Below are 23,441 nucleotides of genomic sequence, written 5' to 3' on the forward strand. Positions count from 1 at the left end.
GCCCACCCCCATGGGATGCTGCCAGCACCGTGGGATTCCCCCAGCTCCATGGAATGCCCCTGGCACCCTTTTGACCCACAGAAGGGAGGTGTACATACAGGAAGGTCCCTGCCTCCCAGTCCCTACCCCACCCCCTCACCCCTCAGGTAGACTTCCCTGGCCTCTCAGCCCACCACACATGCTGTCTCCTTTTGTAGACCTGTCAGTCAGGATAACGTCCTTGACCAGGCAAATCACAGCCACTTTTCATCTGGAAACAATGCTCGAGCCACAACACAGCATTGTGCTCAAAGTGGATTACACAAGCAGGGCTGTCTGCCTGGCATGATATTATTATATCAATAGGACTTTTCTTTCTCCCGGAAAACGTAAGCTCTGTTATCTTTTAACAAAGAAACCCAATGCCAACCTGCTGCCAGTCGGCACTTTTAGCAAAACAGTGCTGCTTTTCTTGGAAAGCACTAACAGCTATGGCTTTTTCACATCAGAAGTGTTGGGGGCTCTGGTGGGGAGAAAAGAAAGAACTTCATCAGTGGTCTAGATTCTTCTTTCCAAATCCGGTGGTAAGCAAACCAAAAGAAGGAGGTCAGATGAATAAAACCCTACCCTAATGCAAAATCCTGCTCCAATGCAAAACCCCTGTGTGTCAGTGGAAATGCCCCAGCCAGCGTGTGCGTGCAGTGGAGACAGCTCATGGATGGTGGGGTATGTGTCCCTGTGGCATCAGTGGGGTCTATGTCTAGAACTGAGGAGGAGGAGGAGTAGGCCAGCAGTTGTAGCAGCAGAGAAGTGACACTTGCCAAGAAATATCTTCTGCTGTTTCAGGGCTGTGTTTCTCACGGCTCCTGAATGCTGTGGAAACCTCCAGCGCTGGCTGACGAGTGGTCAATGACAGCCAAAACATCCCCCCAGGTCAGCTTATTCTTCTCAGTCCTTGGGTTTGTTACATTCAACAATTTCTAGATGCATTTTTCCTCTGAAGCAATGTCGTACCACCATTGCCTTATATCCTTCGTTATCTCTGGCTTGAGCTATTTATTTCTCATGATATAATTCCAGTCAAGTTTCAGAGCACTTGATTCCTATAAAGTAGCATTAAAAGGCTCTTGCTGCTGTGCCGACTGATTGTGGATTAAAACAAACATGATTCCATCTGGCTATATCAGTCTGTCATGTTCACCCATCTGTGGTTTTGCCTGCCAGTTAAATTAATTTATCATTAGAATAAATCCCTTTCAAAAAAAAAGAGAAAGAAAAAGTGAGACTATTTGTTGTGTTGAGTTTAGTTTAATTTGAGTTGCCTGCTTGAATATACTCAAAGAAATTTGTGAGCAGCATTCCCAGTCTATGCTGGGAAATATGCCTGTCCACACACACTGAATGTGTCTGCCTCAACAGGAGGGCTGGAAGACAAGTGAGATACGTACTCAGCTATCTCAGTGACATTGTCCAAGATATGGTCTGGTCATATTTGGTTTTGTCCACGTCAAAAGGGACCTCATTGAAATCAGTGCAGGTCTTTGGCATAAACCTAGCATATGCCTCACCAGGAGGCAGTGTGTTCAAAAATGCTAAGTCACCCTAGGTCTTTTCTCAAAGGTGACCCTATAGAAGAGGCCAAGATTTACTGGTGCCTATTAGCATCTATAAATACATATGCTCCCAGTATAGAATCTATGCTCTTTGACATAGATTTTTCCTATCCTTCTCTGTTGTTCAACTATAGGTTGTCTTTTCAGAGAATAATCCTCTTTCCAGTTTGAAATTATCTAATCCTAAATTGTTCAGCCTCTGCTGGCCTGGCAGTCACTCTATCTCTTTCATCAAGTTTAATCTTCTCTGCGCTGCTCCTTGTGCAAGATGAGGCCACAGACATTTCCTAATTTGCTGCTTAGTTTCCTCCTTCTCTATGATACCTACTCCGCCTGGGCCAGTATTTTTAGAGCTGTTTGTGCACCTTGCCTTGCAGATAGGAAGGGGCTTGGAGCCCTCACACATGCCAGAAGTCCTGGTCGCCTTGGGATGGAGCATGTGTGCAGTGCAGATGAGCACCAGTATTCAGTGGGTCCCTGTTCTACTTCAGTGCTTGTAGCATCCCCAGGCATCCCCTTCTTCCAGACGTGAAAAGGTGACCCAGAACTGGCTCAGAGATTCTGGATGTACGCTGGGATAAACTGCTGAGCCTCTTAACATGAATGAGCCAGTCAACTGTAGTTCATTACCACCTTAGTCATTACTTTGCAAGTATTTGGACTTCTGCCAGAATTCATCAACATATTTCTGGATTCCAGGAGTGTCAGGAATTCATACCAGCTGTTCATTAGTCACTGCTCAGCACTCAACTTACTCGTGCTAGGGAATGTCGGTGTTTGCCTAGAGAATTAGAAAGCATACTGGTTCACCCACAAGGCACCCCAGTCACAAAGCTTCATTAGTAGAACAAGATAGTCAGCTTTTTTAAGACACCCATAGGCGGAAAATTATTTGCCCAGATAGTCAGCTAATGTTTTAAAAAAATACCCTAAGTGCTTCAGACTCATTTCCCAAAACTACACACTCCCTGCTACGTGACTGCCCTGAGTGTCTCTGATCAGGGGATCTGCAGGAGGCTGGTACTAGGCTGCTGCCTGTCACTTAATTGCTGCTCAAAGCTACATGTCATTTCAGGGGTACTTCAGGGCCTAAAATCCACATTGCACAAGGCTCTGGAGCAGAGCCCCAGAATCAGCTCCTGCCTCACTGCACTGCTGTGCCTGGCTCTGTCTCATGAGGTGACCTGACAGCCTCACTCAGGCTCACTTGTCTCTCCTGGAAGATGAGGCTCAGACACTGAAGTGGCTCTGAGCAGGAACCAGCTGCTTCTCAGTGAGACCATCCTCAAAGCCACCCAGTGCTGGGGCCAGTGATCTTTGAAAGGAGAAGGCAGAAGAGGTGAAGCAACAGGATCAAAACAGGGTCCTCAGTTCACCACAGAAATACATCTAAGCCCCCAGTATGGGACTCGGCATGCAAGCCTTGCACAGACATATTCCTCAAAGACTTGCACACTCCTGCAAGGCTTTTCTTATAACTGAAGATGCTGCAACAGCTGCTGCTTTCATGGTTTAATCTGAAACGAGTAAGTAGCTATCTCTCAGTGGCTCCACTGTGTGCAGCTTAGCCAAAGCTGCCATCTGCCTGGAGTCACTGAAGGATGGTAAGGTCAGCTGTGACACAGCCTCTTCCATCAGCTGGTCCTATCCAGCCCTTTGCTGGCTTTGTTTAGTGCCAGCATCTTCTTTCTTTTCTTTCACATGCTCCTTCAACATTATGGGCCGAAGAGCACAGCCCTGGCTTACCAGGGAGCACTGCCCAAGAGAATAAACCTTTGAAAATGGGCATGTGGCCCAACTTAGCTTCCCTACTTTTGCTCTGGGCATCCTGGGATGGTACCTTCTGCCCTGGGCTTCCTAAGGATATACAAGAAGAAGAGTGACATCCAGGAGATCTCTTTATGTTAGGAGAATCTGCTCCAACAGTCAGCATTACCCAGTGATGCTATTTGGGGGTGGATGTTTGTAGGTGCTGTTAATTTACAAGAGATGGGTTTGGCTCTGAACCAAATGTTTCCAGCATATAGAAGTCTTTTCCATAAGCTCGCTCATGTCCATCTTTGCTAAAAGATCTCAAGTGGAAAATTACTGAGCAGAAACTAAATGTTAAATGTGGAGTCCAGTGTACCAAATATTTGTGCAGATGAAAGGAAATTGCCTCTGTTACAGGGAGATAAAGAAGGTACAAACATAGAATTTGACTAAATGGTTGATCTTCTCCAGTTAGTCCAAAGGAAAGCTTTAATTTCCCTAGAAAGGACAAAAGAAAAAAGCACAGCCCAAGGGAAGGGAGGAAAGAAAGACATTAAAAAGCATAAGACAGTATTTCCCATTATGAAAGGGGCTTTTTGGAGACATAATGCTCAGAACTACATTATTACACGATTTCTTGTGATTTATGACAAATCTTATACCTGACAGAAAATACTTGACATAATTCAGCTAATATTACAAAAGGTCTTTGGAGCAAGCTAGCACAAGTTTTAAACTTTCAACTTTAGCTAAATTAAAATTCTTACACGAAGAGCCCATAAAGACAGCGCGTGTCCCAGCAGCATCATGAATGTTACGGTTGTTATGTGGACATATGCAAACCAGTTGCTGGTGATTGTGCTTTAGTCTTCTGTTTTAAAATAATCTTGAAAACTAACTACAGAAAAGAAGTTCAAAATGTGTTTCATATCCATTCTTACTTTCAAAAATGTAGTCAGTCATTGCTGCTTACAGAACACTAAAATCTGCTGTCAGACAGTTCAATGTCAATCCCACTGGACATTGCTTTTCTCAAAATACAGAGCTTCTCTCAAATTACAGAAATACTGTGCATAGGAGGCCACAAACAAACCCACATAATTACTCACCAAAAAAGCATTGTCCCAAGATAGAAAATATAAATCACCACCCTGAAGATGGAGACTGGGGGCTAAGCCTTCACAACTGTGATCTATGAATCACTGTTGACTTTTCTCCAAGCTGTGTTTTGAACCTGAGCTCTTGGTTCTGTCTCTGTCTTTCCTTGCAGGCTGGGATAGTTTGATTGTTTTCATATTGTTTCTATTCCTGTTCATTAAATGTATACCAAAAAAAATGCATTGCACATCTCCTTGCCTTTCAAAGAATAGCGAAGTTTGCTCAGATTTAGTGATGTATTGCTGCAGCAATGAGGAACATGCTGTGTGTAAAATAAAGTGGCAGATCAAAATGAATGTTGCTTTCTGGTGGAACACTTTAGAATAGAGTTTGTCATGGAACAGCTTAAAAAAATTGTTTCAGACAAGTATAAAAATTCTTTTATTTAAGCCCTAATGGACAAAAACAAGCCACTTACATTTTTGCTTCTTTCTTTTCTCTGGGCTTTCTACATTAGAAAGGAGAATTAAAGACTATGGGGTAAGGGAGAAGCTTCAGTTTAGATCAGCAAGCATGAATGCAAAATTGCTTTATACATTGGAGGATGGGTAGAGAAAAAAATTACCCCTTTAATTCACTTTAAACCATATCAAATCCCAGAACTTGTTCTGCATCCATCCAGTCTGGAAAGGGAATTCTCGTGTCTTGAAATGTGTTTGGAAATCAGATTATTTTCTTATTAAAATAAGAAGCATTTCAAACACATCAACATGTTTTTATGGAATGAAAAATTCTTTTTCATTTGACCTTATTAGACACTAATAGCATTAAGGTCTGACATGGTAGACCTCTACTAGGTACATGTATTGAGCTGATGGCTTTATGCTTTTTCCCATTCTCCCTTTCATCTCCTTCTTCTCTCTTTTGTTCTTCAGTGACTTTCTGAATGGCAACTTGTTTTTCTTGGCTGCGTCTCAGGAATGTCAGTCAACATTGGATCAATGGATCTCATCTTCTTTGGTTTCAAACCAATTTCAAACTCATTAAAAATCTGAACCATTTGTCCTGTGGTGTTCCTACTCCTTCCTGGTCTCCAGAAGCTGAGGTGTTTTTAGGCAAGGGCTGTAAGATGCCAAAATACCTCCCGGTTTGTAGTCTGAGCTTTGTTCCTGACTTTCCCCTGCGTTCCAGGTCACAGTGCTGCAAGTGCTGTGGTTACACGAGGCTGTTACAGCCCATGTCCTGACCCCAGCATGAAAAAGGGAACTGGGTGCACCCCATGTCCATGACAACGTTTTTAGAATGCCCCTCTCCAAAGCAGCAGGTTTCTGGGGGACGTTGTGGGTGGCTGGGGCTCAGACCTGTCATTTCAGCCTGTAACCTCCTGTAGGCATTTTGTGCCAGGTACATATGGGGGGAGTAGGATGCCACTGGTCTACAGAAGCAGCAGAAGTTCATTCATTCTGCCCAGATCTGCAGTGGCCCTTACAAGACATGAGGAAAATTCGATTACCTCCTTGAATCCCCTTGCACTTGGGAAATCCTCCCCTTGCCGATGATGAGGTGAAGCCCTGGTGTCCAGTCTAGCCATCAGACTGTTTCCCTGCTGAACTTCTGACAGCTTACATCCACAGCCCTGCCTAACTCTCACAGTCACTGCAGCTGTTAGAAATGTCTAAATTTATCCTTTATGAAATGTAAGTGGCTTTGTATCAGCTCGTATCTCTCCAGATGTTTGAGGATCTCATCTATCAGGAATGTATTTAGAATTTTGTCCCATGGCAAAATCACAAAGCTATAAAAAAATATTCCCATCCTTACTAACTCCTGAATCATTCTGAAATTTTGTCTTAAGCATTGCTTATCTCCCTTCCTGTTTTCCCCGTTCTTTCTTCTTCCAAACCAAGGAGAACCCTATCTCAGTCATAATTCAATCATTCAGTGTCCCATCTCTGAGAATGGCCAAGACCTGGTGAAGAGCCAAGTAAGCCCAGAATGGAAAACTATGAAATTAAATTATTTGACCATAATTAGAGATATTCCCCAGAGTTTAGCATCTGCTCTGTGTCTTTAAAAAGTTTTTGATCCTGTCTATTGCTGTTCATTCATATGCAACTATGTATGTGTTTATTTGCTTCCCTTAAAAATCTTAGTTCTGCAGGGCAGCACATTCTGTTTTTTGGTCTCTAAAGCTACAGAAACTGGAAGTGGAAAAAGGAGTCTCATATGTCTCACTCTCACAGTGCTGTGATATCCTTGTATTATCCATTATTATGTATTTTAATGGAGCTGGAAATTCCCTGAACTTCTTTAATTTCTTCTTTCATTTCATCTTTCATTTAATTTTTCCTGGCATTCAGTTATGGTTTTCTTTTGTGTAGCACAGCTGCACACTGCACTGCCTTGAACAACCATATATGACTCATACACCCTTAGTATACCATCAGTATCTCTCTGCAGTCATTGTTCAACCAGATCAGACTTCATTCTCTGTTTGTGTAGCAGAGGTCTGTCCTCCCCCTTTGTTTCCTCCTGTTCTTGTATGAATCCCATCAACATGTCAACATCTTTCCAACAGTGGGGTTTCCAAGTTGTTGAACAGCCCTCTACATCCTGTCTAAGGAGTTTTGCTGTTACAGAAGTTGTCTTAGGGCAAAGGGAACATTAATTCATTGCCTGGATTACTGGAGGGCAGTGAGCCCAATCCCCTTGGCATCATAAAACTCAAGCAAAAGGACTAGGGTTGAAAGGCTTAGTGGTGCTTCAGTGAGTAGGAATGCAATTTCCACTGGGACTGGGGCCACAAACAGACAGAAGTGTTGTAAATCAGAGCATCCTGTCATCTGCTTTTTAGGCATCTTGCCATTTTCGTGTCCATATTTCCCTGAGTGAGCTGTCTGTGCTCACTGTAAGGGGATGGAGGTAGCTAGGTGCCCAGGAATGGGACTACAGGGGTCAGGACACTGGAGATCCAGGACATAAGCAGGTAATTCATTATGCTAGATGGACCTATAGATAAAATCAGCATCTACCCTGTGTCTATACAAGGAGTTTTCTTTGGACTGTAATGTCCCTATCATGCATGTGGCTTATAGCTGCCTGAAGGACTGGTCATTCATGTGATCCCATGTGTGGCCCTGGGTGCTGGAGTGCTGCTGATGCTCATCTGGAGCAGAGACTCCAGTTTAGCAGTCTTTGAAGGAAATCTCATTCTCATGTGTCAGAACGACTCCGCGAATCCAACCAGTGAGCAATAAGTGGAAATTATCAGGGAATTTGTTTGCAAACTGCAGTACTACTCCTGCAATGCCAAGACTACTCCAGTGTTTGTCTGTCAGAGATGTTGTGGTCATCTGGTGGAAACATGCCACTGCATTGCTGGACTTTGTTGCTTTCAGATGCTAAGCACAACAGTTGCTTTGGAACCGCAGTTATTGTGCTTGCCCCGTGAAGGAGGGGTTTCAAGACTAACAATGGACACTTTCCAAGAGGTCTAGAGTAATTTTATAAAGATAGGAAGCACAAAGAGTGATTGTTTCATCTTTTTTCATTCTGCAGAATTGCTTGGGTTTTGGTCTCATGCTTTATAAAACAAAGAGATGTTATAATGACCCAGAAGAATAGAGTCTGCCTTGCTTGAGCATTTCCTTTATTATTTGTCTGATATTCTTTAGGGGTAATTTCTTACACACAATCTTATACTATTTTCATAAAAAAACATAGCAGAAGGGGAAAGAGTGAAGAGGGTGGCTATGAAAGACAGATCAGGAAAGGGAGGACAGATATCAGGTGTAGGTGTAGGACAGATGGCAGGGGTAGGATTGGTTTTGTGAACAGAAAGGAATTAAAGGTCATGATGGTAGGAAGTAAAGACTGCATTTAGGCTGCAACACAGAAAAGCAGAGCAAGTTTAAGACTCAAGAAGAACTTAGAGTAAGGAAGAAAACAACAAGAAGAGATAAGAAAGGAACAGTAGAAATGAAAGCTCATTTAATTTTATTTTCCAACCCAAATAGACAACTTTTTTTCCTCCTTAAAGTATATGATATGTGTTTCAGCTGATCAGTTCAGGACAGGGAGAAAAAAGAACTCTGGTCAAAGCTTTCACTGACTGAGAGATGAAGTTTGGAGTAGCTGAAAAGCTTGAGGGTTAAGGACATAGATTTGGCTATAAGAAGAAATAATGATCTAGAAATGCCGGAATAAATCTTTTCATAATGTCCACAGCAACTTTTGTTACTCATTTATGTAAATGGCAAAAGCTGAAACTCAAGCAGCAATAGTATCAACAGTGACTGCTGCTGGTGTCATCTCAATTGAAATAGCAGTGCATCCAGGATGCATCCAGAAAAGGTTCAAGTTTTTTTGTTACCTGCAGACATTTACACTTGTATGTTCTACCACACTGCTCTGGGTTGTGGTGGGTGTTTTGGGGTGTGTTACTTTTTATTGCTTCTGCTGACACTATATATCTTTGCATATACATTTACTTTGCACTTGGATATATATCGCTGTAGGGATAGGCCATTCCTCCTAATGTGGTGCCCAAAACAGCAGGTGATAAAGCCATCCTCTCATGCACAATCTCTCTGCTGCAGCAGGCTGTAAAATTTACTAAAGAAACCTAAATGAGTAAGAAAAAACACTGAGAACAATTCAACCTACAATATCTGGTTGGTTAGGATGTTTTCCTGAGAAGGAGGAATTCTGCCCAGGACTCAAACCAATACTTTGCTGTTCGTGGGTGAGGACATCTTTCACTTCAGCTGCTTTGGGAACTTGGTGTTTTAGCATACCCTTATGAGCAAGAGTGTCAGGGCTGTTTATACAGTGATCTTATTCATACAAACTGAGTAACATTTGGCTGGTATCTGTCCCTTTTTGTGTGCTTTTTCCTCTCCTTCCAAGCACAGTCACAGCATCAAGTCATGGCACTTGAAGGAATTGCCAGTTGTCCAGCAAAAGTGACCTTCAGCCACCAGACACCAAAATTATTACCCTGCAGATTTCAGGCAGAGCTTAAAGCAATCACCTAAAGAAGGCTTGCCTGTTGAAATGTCTTTATAGGAGTCCACAGGTCTTTGGTGGAAGATGTAGATAACTAATGCACCTGGCTGCATGTAGATTTGGCAGTCCCTTCTGATCTCACGTAGGACCCAGTGACTACTCATTGGTGCCCAAAGCCCATTTGCAGAAGTGACTCGGGTATTTAAGGTCTCTCAGCCCTATAGAGGCTATACTTTCTGTTCTTCTTGCAAATTTACCAGATCAGCCTGGTCTATGCTGGTGAGAAGAGGTTGTGTAGAGTGAAGTTGGCTCAACTTCTCTTTCTTCTCTGAAAGCTCATCCTAAACCTCTTGGGTAAAGGTACACAGCCAGTGTGTCCTGGTGTAACAAACTGTCACTGTTCTGCTATGTACTGCAAAATGTCTTCAGATCTTCATGTTCCTGTTGGATGTTGTGGAATCAGAGGCACACTAGGGCCTAGAAATCTGAGCTGCTTTGAGGAGGATGAAGAACCCCCAGAGGACTCTCTCAGATGAGATCAGGCTTTTTTCTGGCTACACTGATATTTCACATCCTCAATGTTGCCTGCAGCATGGTTTAGAGGTACCAAAACTAGCTGTAAGCAAGAGCTTAATATAGGCTAATTTAGCTTAATTGCTCAATTTTCAACCAGAACAAAAGTCATGAGGCCCCTGGCATCTTTAACACATGCTAGAATAAGGCAGCTGAAAATAGTGTTACTTAGGCCGGTTCCCCATCTGTCTTCCCACTCCCATGTTCTACGTCCAGACACACAGAACAACCAGGGCTCTCATATTTAACTACTTATAAAAAATTATATTTAAAAAGTCCCTAGTGATCCAAGCTTGAAAACAGCCCAAGGGGTGTCAAGAGTAAATGTAGACTCACATGCACGAGCTACTTGAATTGGTAGCTCTGCTGTATTACGCTGCCGCAGCAGTACAGACACAGCACGTTCCACATTTATGGAGCTCTTTCTGTTTAAAGAGTGAAATGCTCTTCCTCTTCCACTTCAAGAAGATAATTCATTTGACTACACGATATACTCCAGATAATTTGCTAGATGCATGTTAGATATACCAAAGGTGTATTCTTTTAAACATGCATTTTTCACCACCCAGCACACAGTGATACTCACACCTGGTAATCTTCAGCATGAAGTCTGACTGTAATGAACGTACCTCAACTAGCTTGAGCTCTTTCTAGCATTAGGTCTTTCCACTGCATCCTGATGTGATGAATCCTAGTGTACACATATGAGACATCAGTCTCATAAAGTCAAGGAATCATAAATATGAAATGAATTTGTCCTCTGACTATCAGAAGAGAGGAGATTATTGTCAGAGACCAGAAATAGCCATGATGTCACCCTGGTGTACATCCAGCAGAAAGCAAAATAATGTCTAGAACAGCTGGAAACACTGCCAAGACCCCAAAGCAAAAGCATCTCAATTCATCTGAGTTGAGATTTTGATACTAAGGAAAGGAACATGGAGATAGGCAGATTTCTCTAACGTGCTGGAGGACAAGATTTTAAAGACAGCCTTGTGGTTTGAGTGTCATGTCTTTACCTTGTATATTATTTGCACTCTTTAGTATATACAAACTATCTTAGATGTTTAATTTTCTGGTGGGCATATTTAAGACCCCTCAGAGGTAAAGATGATAGTAAGAATTAATGACACTGCTTTATCCCATGCATTACTTTTTATGATTTACCTGCCCAGATGTTACGAGGTTTGTATAGGGAGAAAGAGAAGCATAGCCAAATTCGGCCCAGTTCTGTGCCATAAGAACTCTAGCTCTTCAGATACATAGCATGACTTACCTGAGCCCAAAAAGAGGTGTGACCAGCACATCAGGATTTCCCTGAGTATATATATGCCTTCATGGTTATACTCCTCTGTGCCTGAGCGGTTCCAGTACATCTCCAGGATGCATTTTTCTCATTCCCAGTCTTCCCACTCAGCCTTGCCACTTCATAAATCTGTAAAAGCGGAAGTTGCACTTTTGACCCTGAGCTAGCAGAACAAAAGATGTTGTTGAGCCAGGAGGACAAATTACACCTTTTTTGTGTCTTCCACTAGCACAAAAGGCATAGCCTGAGCTCACTGTCAGATCCAGTGCCTAGTACTCCACCATATCCATGCTGCCACATTCCCTTTCTCTTTAGCAACACTGTGTGACACTTTCACTCAAAAGTGGACAAAAGGACCAAGATACACAACACTGAATTAAGACTCTGGGGGCAGGGGAAGGTAACACATGGGTTTTTCTTGAGTCTCGTGGAAAGAAGTAGCAATTACAGAAAGCCCTCTGCCACCCCAGGGTCATATTCAAAGTAGGTTTTAGGCTGTTCTGTGTTGCATCCAGCACATGCCTGCTTCTCACTGATACTGGGAGATGTGAATGATGTGTGCTGGTTGGGTTGACACTGTGTAGGATAGCCTGAAGGCTTCCTCTGAACCAGATTAACCTGAAATTCATGTTGTGACCTGCAAATATGACCTAAGAAAAAACCAGAACAGGACACCTATAGGGTCCCACCTACCTAGCCATGCTCTGCATCTCCCAGGCAGCTGCCAAGTGTATTCCCAGAGCATCCCTCCATGAAACAGCTTTGGCAAATATGATAGCAGGGTGCAAAATCCACTGTGGTTATGGCTACTTAGAAGATAGACTTTCATGCCAGCGTAGATGCAATCATTAGAAGAAAGGACCTTTGTATGACATGGCCAATATCTTCCTCTGAGCCAGTGCTCTTGCTTCCTTGGATTATTCCTGACTCCTTGATGCAGATATTTTGTTTTCCAAAGACAGGAGGGAAAATAGACCTTCTACAACACATCTCTTTGTCAGGAGAGCTTCCTCATCAGTACAGAACAGACATCATTTCTTTCATACTTTTGTGGAGTCTCTGCTACACAGAGGAGAAGGAGGATGGCAGCCAGCCACGTTCTTGCCCTCTCTGGCCATGCTGTCACACTCAGGCTATGGATCCTTTCATCTTTGCTGCTGGTTCATGGGAACGAACTCCCCATCAGTTCTGTGTGGGGCTCTGCCTGCCTTTGGAGGCTGCGCCACATGTCCTGTGCAAGTAGGGTGGGAGCCCTTGCATTGCTTACCAAAGGGAATCAGGGTCAAGAGGGGACTAATGCTCACAGTACCTCTGAGACCCAGGGAGGAAGTTTCTATACCAACAGCTCATTCAATCAAAGTGCAATCATTTAATCAATGTTTTTCTACATGTTTTCTGACAGTCATTTTTCATTTTTCAATGGAGTCAATGAGATGACGAAAGGATAATGTACTTTCTCTAAATGCTGCCTTTATTACTATGTTTGATAAATTGTCATTATTTAAATTAACCTGGAATGCCTGAAGGGGAGGATTTACAAACTCTCCAAGTTTGCCATGAAACCACTGCCAAATGCTTCTTTGAGTTGCTTCTAAACTCAGTTTGTCAGATTTTCATTGCTCATCCTGTTGGTCAGGCAGACAGAGGCATGTTTTTCCAGTCTTGCTTTCTACTAATACCATTTTCCCTCCGTGTGAGTAGTGATTGCAACTGAAGGCTATTAAACCTCATTTAATTCAAACGTAATGCGGTTCTCAAACGGTCCCACTGGGGAAGCAGGTTCGGCAACAAGTCGCTGTCCTGGAGGGAGCCCAGGAACCATCCAGTGACTACTCCTGGTTTGTGACGTTAGATTTTAAGCCAGTTTCCTAAATTCCTTCTATGTTTTCATCTAAGAGTCCCTGCTGCTGCCTCTGCTTAATTACCTTTCTGTAAGGTGCACTACAATAGGCTTGTTCCTGCACTTTGATACCAAAGCTCCATTTATCAGGTCACCAGGGAAGAGATGGATGCTGTGACAGTCCCCAGGACTCCTGGACTGCTCAGTAGCATAGAGGGGAGGAAGATCAGAAGGGTGATACTCAGGGACTGGATCAAAAGGCAAAGAGCAGATGCCAAAGGTGGTGGGATGGCCCCACCAACATCTGTACCCCACACACCCAAGGTCCTGCCAAACGGTCCTCCTGACAGATGTCCCAGCTGAGACGTGGGAGCAAACACAATTGCACCACCCTCCTTTCCCATTGAAGGCACAGCATGGTGATTTCTCTCTCCACACACCTATCAACACCCACTGGCAGAGGACAACTCCCTCTGTCACCCCGAATGCCAGTTTTGGGGGTTTGGTTCTGCAGTTACATCAGCAGTGAGGCAGAGCCATGCCAAGAGTCATTCCCCTATCAGGAATTAAGAAACAGGCTGTGATATGCCATGGTTGGACAGGTATTTCTTGGAAATGAAAGATGCGCTGACTGCTGCACTTGATGGATTTCCAGCACAAGGCAGCATCTGGACCAGCTCCCCTGTGTGGACTGGAGGGTAGTGGAGAGGCAACAGCAGTTTTCCTAGCCTTTTCTCTCTGTCCCACCAGCCCACTCCTTCAGCCCCACATCCCACTGCTGTGGCTGCTGCTGGCTGCTGGGCTGTCCTCTGGCACCCTGCTCCCAGGTGACAGGGCAGAAACAACAGTCAGTGTGAGAGTTTGGGAGCACTGTGCCCAGCCTCATCCCACTGCCAGCCCCATTGCTGCAGGCCATGGCCAGCTGCCTCACCAACCCAGCCACCTCTAGGTGCCCCAGCTGCTCTCCATGGCTGCCAGGAGTGTTTCAGAGACTTTCTGCTGACTAGATGCTGAATTTGGCAGAGGTGGCATTCAGGAAGCAGCCAGCAGGTTAATCCTCCTAATAATTTGTAGCATGCAGGACGGAGCAGAGTACTGAGATAGAAAGTGTCAGTGCTGTGGGTTTCTATAGCATTGAAATTTCATCATTGTTTTGATATTTGCATATCAATTACCCAGGAAAGGAGGGAAGGAGGAAGGGCAGAGGTTATGTGGGAGCTAAGAAAACAGTGACAGCAATAATCCAGCAAGCACAGGTCTTACTGCAAAAAATTACGCTGAGTGCCTACCAACACTTTTCTTTCTTTAGCAAGTCCTCCCCAGCTCTTTCTGTCTTTTGCTTTGCTTTTTTTTGCCTGAATCCCCTATAAATGGAGCACGGGCAGATTAGCTGGTTTCCCTTCATTCCTGCTTGTCCAAAATGGATGGTAAGAAGAGAGGGAAAAAAAGGGGGAGAAAAACCCTCAAAATGCCTGGAGCCATGGCTTGTGGATAAAAAAACAGCTGCACATGAAAAACAATTGATGTGGGTTTTGAGCTACTATGGCTTAGAGAACGAAACACTAACTCACCCCTTAATATAGCAAAACCTTTAAGAAGTATTACTGAAAATTAGGCTCGGGGTTGGGTTTTTTAGCAGTGGACGTAGAGAGTTTAATGCACTTGGATCCAGCCCTCTGCACTGCTAGGCAAGCCCCTGCGGCACTGGGCTTGGGACTGAAGTTTCTTCCTAAAACAAATCCCTGTCAGAAGGCATTTTGGCAATAGTAGTCAGAGAAGTGTTACAGCTATTGGACACCTGAAACAGTCTTAACCCTCTCTTCCCTCCCATGAATCCCAAGAGAGGACTGTAAGTAGAAGCGATACCTTATTTCATGGCCAGGTAATGAACCCTTGGTGGAGGACAGGTGTCCCTTCAACTGATGTGGGGAGACCCATTCAGACACTAAAATAACCAATGCTATAAACAAAGAGAGAAGGATTCAGACTTTTACCAGACTACACAGTGAACAGATTTGTCTGTGATTAGTGAAGGGATTTAGCATTATTGCCCTGTGCAGAAGTCTACCCAAGCGACTGTGATGGTCTCAGTTTTGCCCTCACATAAATTTGAACTGCAGTGAGTAACTCCAGGGTTTCTTCTTCCTCTCTTTTTCAGGTTTCTGACTGACCTTTTGCATTTTTTTCTGTGGCGGGCAGACACAGAGTGCTTTCCATCCACATTACAGACTTCTGAAGAGCAGTGCTATCATTGCCATAATCCTTCTGTGATTTGACTTCCAGTTACATTAAATCCATGAAAGTGCTCCCATTCTTGTATGCACACTGGTCCAGCACGTAAAATACTTGGTTGTCACTGTACTCAGGTATGGGGCAAAGTAAGGCCACTTTGGCTCCCCTGTTTTCTCCAGTTGTCTGTAGGGTGATGTCACGTATCATAACTCAGCTTTGACAGGAACTTGCAGGTCACTGAGCACTAGAACAGATTGTCTCCTGCGCTGGAGATATTCAAGAACTGTCTGATGCAATCTTGTGCAATATGCTCTAGGATGACGCTGCTTGAGCAGGGAGGTTGGACCAGATGACCTACTGTGGTCCCTTCCAACCTTACCCTTTCTGTGACTCTGTGAAATATGGAGCTTTAATCTGTAATGGTTGCTCTAGAATTTCTTTTGGTTTATTTTCATACAGAAAACTTCGGAATCAAGCTGTTTCAAGGTCTGATGAGTCAGTGAAAAGTTTTCATTGTTTAATGGATGACAGTTGGAAGAGTTTCAGTGATTTGCAAAAAAGTGGAAAAGTACAAGACTTAACAACATGTTTTAATAGAAAGGATTAAAGATGTGGTACCAAAACAGTCAAGAGGAAGATGACTTCAGACTCCATCCAAAATCCACTGATCAGATGTCAACTTCCATTGACTTCAGTGGGCTTTCAATCAAAACCATATTTTTAATTGAAACAAACAACTTTCTATTCCTTTCTACAAAGCTCTTTTAACATGTTTAAATGTGTATATGGTATATCAACCTCTGTTCATGGCTAGAGGAGTGGACCATCTTCTGAAAACTGCAGCAGCCACCAGATCTGGATCAAATATTTTCTGAAGACAAAAAGACTGCTAATCCAGTAGATCCTTCATAGAAACAGTAGCATCACTACTTCCCACACAGTAGATCAAAGAATGAGTACTACTGCTGAGCAGTGTGTGAGATACATCCAGTTCTGCCCACCTGAAAGGGCCCTCAATGGAAAATAAATAACAAACTGAAAATAAGCATCTCTAAAGCTAAAGTATGTAGGTAATTGATTAGTGGAATTGCTGCCCTGCAGTTATGTGGCTCGGCAGAGACTGCTCAGATCCAGCCCTCATCTTCCCACTGAAGTGTGATGCTCCACTGGGATATCACCTCTGTTCCTTGCACAGAACTGAGTGGGCCATGCCCAATTTGTGGAGAAGAAGTGAATGCACTGGCAGGTGCACATGTGATGCCACCTAAAATAGTCAGGCATGTCTGAGGGACTGTGTTGGCCCCAAGGGCCCCCTGTTAAACTGTAACAGGAGTTCTGCATACCTACACGGATGGCAATAGAAAAAATGGTGATCTTTGAACAAGCCTCTAGTTAAAAAGTAAGTTTGATCTTTTGAATTTTTGAGATTTTTTTATGACAGAAGTCTAAACCAGATGGCTCTGACTGGGTGCTAGGTGAGGTATTCCCCTTGTGATCTGCTTCTAAAATTAGCTTCATACATTGACTTGAAAATGTTACTCCCAGTTCATCCTTACCCTTGGCAGAAGGCTTGCGGGAAGAGATTCAGAGAGGATCCTCTCTCTTCACACGATTCAGGGGCCAGGATTTCACTCTGATAGATAAGGCTGAAAGGCTTCTGCTGCATCTCCCCAAGAACAGCATCACACCCTCTTGCCAACGCAGGTCTTTCCTTCAGGTTACCTACTCAGCATCTCTGAGGAGGCAGAGGCCATCCTCCCAGGCCTTCCATCCCTACTAATTTCCTTGAAACTTTCTGTGACATGTATATTCAGGGAACATCATCACTCTTTAAAGACTTCTTAAGTGTAATTGAGAAATGCAGACACTAGACAGGTGATCTCCACATTTCTGGGCCTTTCCATCTACCTGGCTACCTACAACCGTATTGCAGGAATCATAGAATCATAGAATACTTGGGTTGGAAGGGATGAATTTCATCTAGTTTCAACCCCCCTGCTGTGGGTAGGGACACCTTCCACAAGCCCAGATTGTTCTAGGGATGGGGCTTCTACAGCTTCTCTGGGCCACTCTGTTCCAGTGCCTCACCACCCTCACAGTGAAGGGTGATAATGAACTATTGAATGACAGCTGTAAACATCTCTTGCTCTTCTTTAACCAGTAGTACAGTATGAACCCAAAAGCTTATGATCCTGAGGAAAGTTTGGGGAGAGGAGAACACTCGCCTCCTCGTAACTATGTGATTTTTCTACTCTTACCTCATGAGGTAACACTGACAAAGAAAATAAAACTGTGCTGAAACACCTCTGCGCACTTCCTACCCTCTGCTGAACTCCCACCAGCCCTGCAAAGCAGTAGACAGCAACACCTGCCCTGGGAAGATGCCCTCAGTTTGTGGCCATGCACAGGTCCACAGGGGGTATTCACCGAGCCACTGGTTTGGGTACGTTCACAGCTGCATGTTTGAGCAGGTCCCATGGGGCCACCAAGAGCCAGGAAGGAGGTGTCACAAGGATATGAACTGCCCATGGCCAGAGTTGCAGACTGTGTAGCCTCCAACAAATAAAACAAATTCATCTAGGAAGAGCAGAGTTGCTAGGCAGGAAAGTGCAACTCAGTTATCTGGCTTGTGAGGACTGAGGCATGCAAGACAGGCAGCCCCTCAAAGGAGTGGGCTTATGCTACCAAGCTTTTAAATGTTTGGATATCAAGTTGACTTTTGGATGTCCTACATGAGGTTATCTGGAAATTGTCTCTCCACTTTTCTATGGAATTAATCTGTTTCAGCAATATCAGGTCTCCTACCTCTGACAATGCTATATGTCCTTACCACATACTCTTTCTCCTATCCCTGCAATTGCATACCCACCATGTAGCCTTTCCCCTCTCATTTCTCCTCACTGGCCACTGCTCTTCCATTTTCCAACTCAAGTCCAAGCCTGGTTACACTCTTCCTCTCCAGCTAATGATACCATTGTTCATCTGCCTCAATATTTTGTTCTGCAGTTTTTCAGTCCAGATCATCTCCTTTCCTCCCGCCTCAGGAATTTCTCCTGAGCCATCCTCTGCCCCCATCATCCCTTTCATCTCCTTTCAAGAAAATTACTTCTCCTGCTCATGGACCTCAACCTGCCCTATGCTCCTGATGCCAAATGGGTTGACACACCAGTGTGAGCTCTTGCTCAGGTCCACCCAGACTTATTATCCTACAGCAGACTTACCACTTGGCACTGTTGACATAGGAGGAACTACAAGTTATGAATTAAAATGGAGATTAATTCCCCACCTGTGGCTTGCCCTTTTCCTTTCCCAGCCCTGCATAATGTGACTGCTGCAACCTGTCTGTAACACCACAAACCCCTGTATGATTCAGTGGCAACACATTACTGTTTTGAAAGATGCAAGACAGAAACCCTTCAGAACACCGTTTTCCTCCATGGCCACCACTGTCAGGAGGCTCAGAAATGTGGGAGCAGCCTTCCCTGAAACAGGCAGGCTGCAGGACAAGCCCCTGAGTAGCTCACAAGCAGCCATGGGGGCTCAACAGGTGCCTGGAGGCTAGAAGTCCCTGTCTAGACGCTCTCACCTGGAGGGCAGAGAAAATGACAGCGGCAACATGAGCAAAATGCTTCTCTGTGGTATGTAACTCAGCACTGAAAAATTAGAAAGATGACAACGATCAGCCTACCTGTACCTTTTAAGGTAAAAACATAGAGATAACACCGCTGTGTGAGTCAGATGTTTGACTGCTATCAGTAGATTATGGACTAATTACCTTTCAGGGAGCATTTTGGTGATGATATAACCACAGCAGCACTTTTGAAATGCATTAGAGAAGGCAGCATGGTAGTCTTAAGACACTGTCATGCTGCTCTTTAAAACAGAATTGTTCTTAAGTTGTCCAAGTTCAAAGTGCAGAGAAAGACATAAGCAACATTTTGCAGCGCTTGCAAGACACCTCCCAGGTTAGATTTTAGGTAAGTAAAAAATGTGACTACTCAGAAGAGCTCCACCCTAATGGCCCTCTGCTGAGACCTAAAAATGGTATGGAGGCAAAAAGATGATGTAGTTGCATCCTTTCCTATTTTCAGTGCTTAAAACTGCTGCGTGGTATGATGACCAGTGCTATTGAACCCATTGGACCACATGGGGCTTTTTGGCCCTAAAATGTGTGAACTAAGCCACAGATTTCCAGCTCCCAGGAAAGAAGGGAAAACCTCTTATGGTGGCATGGCTCCATCGGTGAGTTACCAGAAAAGAACCAATAAAACAAGAAATGTCTTCAAAGTTGTGAGCGATCCGGGGTTAGCTGCCGTCACTTAAGTCGCTCCTTTAAAACCGAGCCGGGACGGAGGAAGGCTGCGTTTCACGGTTTTACTTCAGCCTCTCCGCCCCGACAGCACGCCCGGGCTCGGAGCCCAGCGCCTGCGGGCGTTGGCGCAGGACAACCCCCTCCCCGGGCGCGATCTCTGTCTCTCCGGGGACCAGCCCGCCCCGCCTCAAGCTGCCGCGACAGAGCCCTCGGGGCTGCGGAACGGGGTGTGCGTGGGTGTGTGCGGGGTGGCCCTCCGCTGCAAGTACCGCCTGCCTGCGCGCACCGGCAACAGGCCCCGCGGCGGGCGGCCCCGGCGGCGGGGGCGGGAGGGCAGAGCGGCGCGGGGCGGGGCGCGGCGCGGGCGCTGCGGGCGGCCGCGGGCGCGCGGGGCGGTGCGCGTTGCGCGGCGGGCGGCGGGGCCGCGCGGGCGCTGATGCCGCGCGGGGCCGGTCGCGCCGCGGGCGGCGGGGCGCGCAGGCGGGGCGGCCGCGGGCGCTCGGCCATGGGGCGCGGGATGTTGGCTGCCGCTGCCGTCGCTTGCTGCTGCTGCTGCTGCTGCTGCTGCTGCGGGCGCCGCCGCCGCTGCAGGTGGGTCGCGACCGGCCGCGCTCGGCGTTCTCCGTCCTCCGCGGGCGTGCGAGGCAGATACGGGCCGTGTGTGCGTATGTGTGTGCGCGCTGTGCGCGCCCGTGTGCGCGAGTGGACACGGGCGTGCGCACGGCTGTGTTCGCCCGTGTCCGTGCACACGCACACACGCGTGCACATACGCAGGTGTTGCGCGCACAGGCCTGTGCCGCGCCCGCGTCCGCACATTGCGGTGCGTCTCGGCGCGCCGCGTGCGCGGGTGTGTGTGGAAAGGCAGGGGCCGGGATGCGCATCCCACCCCGCATCCCGCGCCGCAGACAAAGAGCGGTCCGGCCGCGGCGCATCGCGCTGTGCGGGGCCGCCCCTGCTCGAGAGCCTCCGCGGGGCGGCGAGGCCGGTGGGCTCGGACGAGCCCTGAGTTCAGGGGATTGCCCCGGGAGGGGGCCCGTCTGCGGAAGCGATGCGGGTGGGCAGCGGCGAGGCGCTGCGGGTTCCGCAGGCGCTTTGGGCGGCGGTGCCCCGAGCCGTCGGGGTGCGGAGGGCGGCGGGCAGGGCGGGGAGGGTTTTCAAAGCCTCTTCCCGTAGCGTAAACACTTCGCGTTCAGAGCTGCCCGCAGCGGGGTCCCGCCGCCCCGCAGCAGACACTCGGGCATAAACAGTTTGCATAACGCTTCCTCGGCCGGTTGCAAGCTGAGTGCCAATTTCCTTCTTTAAAAAGAAGAAAAAACCCAGATGGGAAACAAACATTTAATCAGGCACAAGATATAAACGAAACATCACAAGCCATGTGTTGCTAAAATGCTTAAGCAGGAAGCATATGATTTTCCATGGATGTTTTACAGGTGAGTCATGGTATTCACTGCATGCTCTTACTCATTAGTGAAGATCCCGGTCCGATGGCATGTACAGTACATAGAATTGGATGATTTAAGTGGGCAGATGCATTAAGTGCAAGTAGGGAAAAGCACCTTTCCTAGCACTGTGGCAGAGTAGGGTTCCAGCATGGAACTCTCAATGCTCTGGATTTATCCTTTTACTGAGTTCCTGTGGCAGCCAGCGTTACACTAGAAAGCTGTCACTTTTCATAACATGCGGTGCTCTGCATCGGTCATGCAATTCTTTTCTAATTCAAGTGAAAACAAACACACTTTCAAAGGGGGTTTCCTTTCCTCCCTTTCATCCCCTGGGACCCACGTCTATGTGCCAGCAGCATTTCTCAAATCCTGCTGAAGCCAAGGTCCCTTGCCCCAAATTTGACCCTGGGTGAGGAAGGGACCTTCTATGCCTGGCCTAAGGACAACTGCAGTCAGTGACCATGCATGACCAGGGCTGTAGCACAGCCGGAGCTTGGAGCAGTTAAATACTCTCAGCTCCCAGAGTCTCACATGGGATTTGGTAGCCAACTCCTCCTGGCCGGGCTCAGGCAGAGCCTTGTCCCTGCCCTGGGGACAGCTACACCAGCCCTGCCAGGAACAGCAGTCACGGAAACGTCCCATTGACCAGGTCCTCCTCCACTGCATCCCCAGGGGCAGCAGTCAGTGTGCAGAAAACAATAATCTCTACCTGTCCCACGGTACCAACTGAGAACCCTGCTCTTTTTCTGCCGCTTCCCAAGTCTCTTTGCAATCCCACAACTGAGGGAACCACAGTAAATGTTCATCTGTTTGTTTAGCGGCTAACTGCACTGTGTTACACGTAGCCAAAGAATCCAGGAAAGCAGCCAAAGATATAAATTAGGCCAACTACTGGCTAGCCTAACTGATAATATGATAATAGCACTTACTTACCTATCCCTCAGGAATGCTACGTAGGTTAGTTAATGTTTATACAACACTTTGAAAAGGATGTTCGGGAGATGTAAGTGATGTTACATTAACCTTACAGTTCTGTTTGTTTACTTTTCTAGAGGAAATATGTTCTGCACAGTTACGATAGGTCACCTCAGACACAGCTTTACCAGCACACCATAGGAAGCTAACTTGACTGAGCATTTCTTGTTCACTAAAAATTTCCTAGGACTGCTTACCCACTGAAATACAGAGACTGGATTCAGAAGTGTTCTCTACTGGGTTCATAGTGAGCATTCCACGTATGTTCTGAAGAATCGCTATTGAAAACCTGTATAGACCTTTGGTGGTAGATATGTTTTTTATCCAGGGTGTTTCTTGAGGAGCAGTAGAAGTGGAGAACGCTGTCAGTCTTGGAAGGCTTAGCAATGCTAGTGTGTAATATAGCTTAATTGCAACTATGACACTGTAGACAAAAGCTGAATTAACCCCAGATAAAGGACTTATTGGATGCTAAACTGAAATGACCTTTGGACATAACAAAAATGCCAAGAAGACATTAATTGGTGCACAAAGCTGACTATGTATGACTGGCCTGGTGATAAAGAAGACATTATGCACCTCAGATGCTTTGGCCTGCACACATCAGAGTCATCAGAGATTTTTTTTTTGTGTCAAACAGTTATAGTTCATCAAATACAACCTCGACCTACTTGTATCTATTAATAAAGAAGTGGAGAGCCCCTAATCAAACATTCCTGCACCAGGAGGGTTATATAGCCAGTGGTTTCACATTAAACCCCATGGTGATTTTATTTTTCTTTGACACTTTAACTGTGGATTTTTAAATCAACAAGGCTTCCAGAAAAACTTGAACAAAAACCGCAGAGCCTCAGCTGCAAGGCAGATTGCCAGCATAATTTCAACCAAAGGTTCTTTTTTCCCCCCCTTTACATACATCAGTGACAGCCTTTCCAAAATTAGGCAGTGCTTCAATTAAACACTGACGTCGGCAGCAGTTTGATTCTGTGGGGAGATTTGGGGTAGGGATGGAGTGGTGGGAAAGAGCATGAAGGCTTGAGGTCATTACTGGCAGGAGATAGTCCTATCTAATCTTGCACCCCAACACCTGATCTGCTGCATGGTGAGCTGGGTCACATCAGTGCCATCCCCCGTGGCCATCATGGCCATCTCCTGGCCTTGTGGTGGCATGCGGCCTTGGCAGCAGTCTGTCTTTCGTGTGCTTTTCTGCACTTCCCCAGGATCACCTGGATCCCCTTGGAGGCCTCAGGGCATGAGTGGCATGGCCACAATCATTGTCCCCAAAGCCTCAGCCCTGCTCTGGTCCCTTAGG

The 23,441-nt window shown here is 45.8% G+C and overlaps 2 protein-coding genes across 2 annotated transcripts in view; one reads left to right on the forward strand and one right to left on the reverse strand.

Annotated features, from left to right (window-relative positions):
- SNRPF (small nuclear ribonucleoprotein polypeptide F) overlaps window positions 1–17,066 on the reverse strand; it is a 37,290-nt gene extending 20,224 nt beyond the window's left edge. The window contains exon 1 of the mRNA XM_029963437.1: window positions 16,957–17,066. Within this exon, the coding sequence (XP_029819297.1) occupies window positions 16,957–17,066 (110 nt within the window). The remainder of the gene's footprint in view (window positions 1–16,956) is intronic.
- A 3,989-nt stretch (window positions 17,067–21,055) lies between these two features.
- The window catches only part of NTN4 (netrin 4), a 42,286-nt gene continuing 39,900 nt past the window's right edge, over window positions 21,056–23,441 (forward strand). The window contains exon 1 of the mRNA XM_018080782.2: window positions 21,056–21,142. Within this exon, the coding sequence (XP_017936271.1) occupies window positions 21,118–21,142 (25 nt within the window). The 5' untranslated portion in view covers window positions 21,056–21,117. The remainder of the gene's footprint in view (window positions 21,143–23,441) is intronic.

Source organism: Manacus vitellinus, unplaced genomic scaffold, assembly GCF_001715985.3.
Source record: "Manacus vitellinus isolate BGI_N305 unplaced genomic scaffold, ASM171598v3 scaffold_5_pilon, whole genome shotgun sequence".
NCBI classification, from domain to species: domain Eukaryota; kingdom Metazoa; phylum Chordata; class Aves; order Passeriformes; family Pipridae; genus Manacus; species Manacus vitellinus.